The sequence below is a fragment of the Halyomorpha halys genome, unplaced genomic scaffold, assembly GCF_000696795.3.
Source record: "Halyomorpha halys isolate HHAL.00 unplaced genomic scaffold, Hhal_1.1 Scaffold400.1, whole genome shotgun sequence".
In the NCBI taxonomy this organism is placed as follows: domain Eukaryota; kingdom Metazoa; phylum Arthropoda; class Insecta; order Hemiptera; family Pentatomidae; genus Halyomorpha; species Halyomorpha halys.
Window position 1 is genome coordinate 1,223,084 of NW_027106113.1, and position 7,486 is coordinate 1,230,569.

At 31.5% G+C, this 7,486-nt stretch overlaps 1 protein-coding gene across 8 annotated transcripts in view; it reads right to left on the minus strand.

Moving 5' to 3' along the window:
* LOC106682291 (rhotekin) overlaps positions 1–7,486 on the minus strand; it is a 316,322-nt gene that overhangs the window by 90,651 nt on the left and 218,185 nt on the right. Inside the window, exon 1 of one of the 8 annotated variants that reach the window (XM_067053645.1) lies at positions 1,766–1,851. The exons of 6 other annotated variants lie outside the window; for them this stretch is intronic. In XM_067053645.1, coding sequence (XP_066909746.1) covers positions 1,766–1,810 — 45 coding nt within the window. In that variant the 5' untranslated portion in view covers positions 1,811–1,851. Of the gene's footprint in view, positions 1–1,765; positions 1,852–7,486 lie in introns of those variants that run through there. One more of the 8 variants, XM_067053652.1, reaches the window with a different exon arrangement.

Sequence of the window (7,486 nt, forward strand, 5' to 3'; positions counted from 1 at the left end):
AAAAAATAAATAAATAAATAAAAATACAACAAAATAATAATAAAAACTGTGTTTCACAAGCTGATGTTAAAGCAGCAAATATTTTTCTTTAAGTATACGAGAAAACAACGGCCTGAATTATTAAATGTAAGTCACTTCCACAGACTTGCATGCCGGTAAATTGTTTATACAATTAATAATCTTAAAGATACTTAAATGCAACTTTAAGTCATTATTAATCATTTAGTTATTTTATTTGTGTTAATAATAATTTTTTTAATTACATACGATTTATGAAAAAAACAAAACAAGAAGCTCAAAAATGAATAAGTAATTTAAAGAAATAAATTTTCATAGGGCTCTAGTGTAAAAGCGTTAAGAAATTAAAAATTGTAAAAGAAGAGCAAAATATAGTTCTATACAACACTCTTTCCATTCCGCTAAATATAAGTGGATTTAACAATATTCTTAACATATGCATTAATTTACAAGTTAATTTAAACTCTGTAATTTGTAATCAAACCTTTTTATATAGCACTGAAAAATATAAAGACGAACTGTTGCACATATATTCATTAAACAAAAAGAAAAATATATATATTTAGGCAAAAACGATGGATTGTCATTAATTTTTTTTCACCATAAATTCTACAATTTTTAAATATTTTTTTATAGATATATCATTTGAAGCAGATATTTTATCTCAATAATAAATCAGAAAACATTTTGACGTCAAATGACGCTTTATTTTATAGAATTAGATAATTAGTTTCTTGAAAAAAAATTTAAAACTGTAACTGAAATTTAACAAACATGAATGGTACAACTATTTATTTTAATGTATAATTAAAATCTTGTTTCTTTAAAAAAAAAAAAGAAAAGAAAACAGGTAGATTGAAATTTAAAGCAACAATAATTTTCCCAAATATTAAATTTCTTAAGTAACCTAACATGTGTATGGAGAATGTAACGTTAGTTACTCATATAAATTTCGTTACCTTTATTGAAAATAAAGGCATATCGAAAAATAAAACACGTATTAGTGTTTTATTTAACACATTTTTATACCAACAAATATTTAATGTCATAAAGTAGATCGATTGTATAACCAGAAAAGAAAACAAAAAAAAAACATTTGCTAGCTGAATTACAAAATTCAGAATGAGGTCGAAAAAAAAATATTCATCTTTAGAATATGTTTTCCCAATAGTAAAATGATTATTTGAATAAAAAATATTACAACTAATTACATTTCTAAATCATTTTGAAAGCAAAATTTCATTTGTTTTCGTTTGGGAAAGTTAAACCAAAACAATCATATCGAGTCATATTAATTGGAGAAAGTATTATATGTTGTAAGAACTAAGCAGGTAAGACGGTTATCTGAAACATATTATTTAGGGTATATCATCTTTTGGAACAAACCTTAGTAAAATGTAGATTGTTTTTTTGATAACTAACCTTCTCGCCGTTTTTTGCATCGAGCAAGTTAGTCAACAATGAATTTAAATTTAGTCTACTAATTACGTACAAAATATATTATGGGTTGATAATTAATGACGATAAAGATACAATTTTTATCAGGTATTACCTCAACATATTCACTTTTGTAATAAGTGGTGATGAGCTGAGCTGAACATCAATTAAAAATAGCAAAGGACTTAGATGGTAAGTATAGTAACATTTGATAATATAGAATATTAAAAAAAAAAATTGCTTATATAAACGAACTACATGTACCCTTCGATACAGAAAATAGGCAAAAGCGACGAATCTGGAGATTTACCTTCTTCTTGATGGAGAGCACGAGGTAGGAGCAGCCGACGACCATGGTAGCAGGAGGGAGAGATGGAGCTGCAGAAGGGATGGATCCGGTACCGCAAGTGATTTCCCTGGTGAGAGACAAGGCTGCCCAGGTGGGGTTTTATGATGAGGAAGCAATATGGATGAGGCAGGAGACTGCTCAAGTAATTGCTGAATACTGGAAAACTATCTCCTCTTAAGGTAACTGAACTCCATTCGTCGTCCCATTTACGGATATATCCTCAATATAAGAACCAAACACAGGTAAGGAATTAGTATACGGTAACGCTGAGTTACATATGTCAAGAATGCCAATAGTGGAACCCATGTAAAGAAGATGAATAAAATTACTAGAAAGAATTTCATCAGCAAGTTAAGTCTTACATGAAGGATATTAATAAAACATGAAATAGAAATGTACGATGAGGAAGCAATTTGGCTCAAACAGGCGAAACGATTTAATTGTTTTTTCATAGTAAGCTATATAGAACTTAATTTCATGCTTAATGCTTATATATAAATATACTTAGAGGACATAGACAAGCGATACAGGTATCCCATTAACCACACTTATTGTCTTAAACGGTCAGAATAATGTTCTCACAGTCTAATAAGAATAAATAAAACGCTACTCGAACAAAGCAATAATGATCCAATTTCGAAAACTAATATTTAGGGAATGAGGTCTTGCTATTTACTTTGTAAAAGCCCGTTAGGACTTCTGCTTCCAGGATTGTCAATACATTAAAAAAAAAGTATATGAAATATTTCAATTATCAATCTAGAACCCTAAGACTTAATACCCATATTCTTGGGACATAATTAACACAAATTTACATATTGGTTTAAATATTTCAACAGCAAGCAAGTAAAAACGTTTTCACTACGAATGATTTCATCACAAATGACAGCCACACAGAGAATAACTAATAGACGATATAAACTACTACACACATTTCCTTATATATGTCAAGGAGGAGTTAGATGAGAGATTCACTTTCGTTATTGTTAACATTAGATGGATGATGGAAAGGGGTTGATAGTAGATACAGTTCTTTACCTCGTCTTAAGCGCAATTTATATATATATATATATATATTAAGAAACATGTTTCGAAATGATTTTCATTATTTTAAAATCGTATGCACACAATGTTTGTATTTACATTTTATACAATAAACCTTTGATCTTACAGTTTTCACCCCAAAACGCTAAGTCCATATTTGATTTTTTTTAAAATTAGCATTGTTGCTACCAGATTATCACTGAATGAACGACTGAGGTTTTGGAATGCAAAGTTTCATAAATTGGAAGACATTAAATGTAATAAATAAGATGTCAATAATTTCAACTAAAATATGAATTTTAGTCTATTTCACAGGTAGGCGCTTATAGTAGGATAAACCTAACTACATCTTATTTATTTATTTTTCCTAATTACGGTATTTGTCAGGTAAGAGTTTAAATTACATTTGCTTAATTTTAGAACATTATTTTAAGGTTAAAATTCTGTTATTTTTATTTTTAGATGTAAATTAGAAAAAGGTCTGTCACGGTAGAATTTATAATTATCACGAAATGAACAAGCATAGCGTGGCGTTACCAAGAGACTGCGATCGTTGCTTTGTCGGACTTTTAAAATAATCAAAAACAGGGACTGTAGTTGAGTGCCCGATAGAAACTTTAAATGCCCAATAAAGATACTAAACTATACTTCCTATGTTTGATTATTTCTTAGATGGACTTGGCGACTATCTTTGTCTCCTTATCGCGCTAATAACCTTGTTCAGCTAGGACACAGTCTGAACGTAAACATGCAACCAAGAACTCTTTAGGAAATTTTTTGGTATATTTACCAAGTCACGAGGGGAAAAAAAACACTTCTTCAGGTTTCGGCCAGAATTTCTAGCCTCCATCAGAGCTGCTTCTCCAAGTGGCTTGGATTCTCTGATCTGTTAATTCTCTGACCGCACCCCCTACTATCTTCTCCTCATATATTTTTATTTTTTTAATAGAAATTTCGGATGGTTCCCTGTATTTCTGATAACAGGCGAAAATTCAGGACTTTACCAAAATAAAGGAAAACTGTGAGTTGCCCCAGGTTTTGCCATTTTGGAGACGCCTTGTGTTAACAGCGATTTTTTAATGGCTTTACGCTAACATTTTCCAACTCTTTATTCTTGATGATTATTTCCAACTTATAATGAAGCGAAGAAAGCAAGAAAAAGGCATGTCTTTCTAATGTTGAACAATCGATGACGATACAATTTCAAGTGAAAAAGTAATTATTTAATTATATACATAAAAGAAGAGTATTATAATTCATACAGAAATTTATGATGCTCTCCAAAAACAAAATTATATATTAAAGATGGAAAATGAGCCAAGCTTTGTTTATTGAATAAAAAAAAAATGATTTGTTCACATTTAACAACAAAAACGTCTAGAAGGTTATTATTAATATATTATTAGTTCGCCGTATGCAATTAATTAAAGAAGGATAGTCCAGGTGTAAGTCAAAGAAGCACAACAATGGAGATAAAACTATTTGTTAGAAACCAACGTATTACCCTACTTACAATCCAGTGAATATTGAAAATGTTGAATCAAATCTTTTCATATCATCGCAGATGACGTGAAGCTTACCCGAATAAACCGGACAAGAATATAAAATATTTCTGACATCATATTATGTAAATTGTGATACTACATCCTGTAATAAATTCCCTGACCTTAACCCCGATACGAAGCAGAGCATTACCAGATAATGATCACTAATAGATTCAACCTTGATAAGGTGTTCCTGTGGAATCATAGTAATCTCCATTCTACGGCAACCGCCTAGTTTTGTGGTTGTAAAAGGTATAAAACATTTTTATAATGTTGAAATGTTTTGGTATAAAACACGATATTAAATAGGAATTCAAAAAATTAAATAACCGGATAATGCAGAAACTAATTATGAGATTATTATGCAGGGTATTTATAAACTGTTGATATCTTTCAGTTAAATGTTAAAACTATTAAAAATGGATAAGATTATTGCCAATTGAAAATCTAGTTTTTAACTTCAATTTCTTCAAAAGATAAAAATTTCCGAATTGCATCCAAATATGTTTTTATTTTTTAAAAAAAGTAAGACAAAGTAACACTGTATTAATTATATGTCGTAGCGCTTAGTAATTAATGTTTACAAGTAATTATTTATAGAATTTTTATTATTTATTTATTATACTGAAGGGTGGATCAAGACTTTATTAAAATCAAGAGCCTAGAGCTGTAGAAATTAAGGAGTGCAAAAAAACAAAACAAAAGATAATTTAAGCAGTTAAAAGGTGGAACTTGGAGGTTATAAATTTATCATTTTGTATTTAAATTTGTTTGATTGTTAATTAAATTTCTTTGATTAATGATTTTTGTTTTTTAACGTTTATCATATTCAGAGACTTTAAGTGAGGATATTAAAGACTTCAAGGCACTATAAAGTTCGGGACCCTAAGTGGCCCCATACCGCTGATCCTACTTCAGAAACTAATTTAGAATACCACAAATAAATATGCTGGCCAATATCATATGGCATGGTAGTTTTATTAGTATGATAGATGAAACTTCAATAGAAGTAGAGATCTTCTATAGAAACTCTAAACATCGAATAATGAATATTATCCAAAATATATATTATTTATTATCAAAAATCATCAATTCAGTGCAGACTAATCAATACAACTTCACAATATCGCGCCTTTCTTGGCAATGAGGGTGGTTACGGAGCAGGATAACGGGAAGAGTTTCCGCCCCTACTTACTGCGAGGGGTGCGGGCGAGTTATGTGTGGGGTGGAAGGTAGGGTGTTGTCATGGCGACCACCAAACAGCTCTGCCGAGGGACTTCTTGTTTCATTATGGCGGCGCCGATATGGTAATGTATTCAGCGAGTTAACTAAGCCATTTCTAGTCAACAAAAGCGGCCTTATTGTGGATCTGGGATAGCAATAGAGAGAGCTCTGCACAGCAATCCAAGTTGACTGCCTCCGACTACATCGAGACTTGACTGATAATGAAAGGACGTGTTGTATTAATCACGGGTCATCATGTCTCCGAGGAGTTAGATTGAGGTCACAAAGATTAGTTCTCAACGTATCCTGGGTAAAAATAAAGCGGAAGCTATAAGACTGTTCGGGTGCCAACGTAATCAATATGAATAAGTTAACATTATTACCTATAACGATAATAATAAAAAAAAAGTGCTGTTTACGGACACAACCCCCAAAAAACTCTGAATCAGTTGTATCAACTACTCCGGTGAATCAAGAAGCCAGTAACAGATTGTTACTTTGTAGTATATTTGATATGGAAAATTTAAACACGGATACGCCATAGTGAATAAAGTGATGGTTAAGGGAAAAAACAGAATAAAAAATCACTAAAAGGGTAATTAGAGTTGAATCTCTGTATAAAGTAATTGGGAGGATTGCGTTAAAAAAGTATTTTTAGAAAAGCGGAATGATCACAGGCTAATGAAAGCAATGATCCCTAGCTGCTTGAAATTATAGTTACCAAGCTATGAAATTCAATTCTCTTCTCGTGGAAACAACACACCAGAAAAATCCTTAAACCTTTAATAAATCCTTTTGCAAAGTATGAGCCAATGCTACATAATTGTCCCTAAGTATCACTCCTTGTAAAAAAATAACTGTCCACCGATATATCTGATACCAGTAGCAAACCGACTACGACAACACTAAATCCTGAAAATTTGTAATATCTCAGTATTAGAAAATATTTGAGGTATCACCATTGCATAGAATAGAAACACTTTACTACGGTTTTAGTTAAAATAATCAATACATAAATAGATTTATTTGCATTTTTTTCTTTAGCTTTCAATAAAATATAATTTAACATTAAATCTGTTTTTCTCAGTTTATTTAGTGTGTACCATGGTTTCTTTTTGCTGAAAATGGTCCAATTGTTTGGGAATATTGTGTTCGCTGACTTACGTAACTTCAAATTTTGTTCCCTCTTCTGTGGAACTGCCTAAAGAAAACCTTTGTCCTCGAGGACCCCACTGACTAATAAGGAAGTGATAACATACGCCGATAACATTAAACCAAGCTACGGGCGACGGAAGACCTCTTCTGTACCATAAAAAAGAACCGGGGAAGAGCTCTCCAAGAACGGAAGAGGATGAAAGGGGGTATTCAATAGCTAAACCACTTGCTTGGCCTGTATGCACGCCTAGCACAGTTCGTCTTTCACTAGGTCCCACGCTCGGCAAAATTGGATTGTGCTGAGGCCAACACAAAAGATCTCGAACCCATTTATATAAGCCAAATCAGATATTGGTTTACCTATAGGAAAAGAATGGAAGATAATAATGAGAATAAAATAGTAACGGACGAGGTAGAAAAACCTATGATTGATGAAGTTCCACTACAATTAAGTATGCGATTGTTTCTTTATTTTATTTTAATAGTATAATTTGAAAAAATAACGGCGTAAAATTAGAAAGGACAGCGATAATAATACACAGCGAAGCATCCCCTCCTTCTCTGCATTAGAATGGGGGGGAGCGCATTTCAGAGCCCCAAAATAACACAAGCAAGAGCCGTGGAAACAAAACAAGAATATCAATCAATATTTGAGGTAAATGAGATCTCCTCCTTTAAATGAACTAGGAACTAAACTCACATAGCCAAATATTAT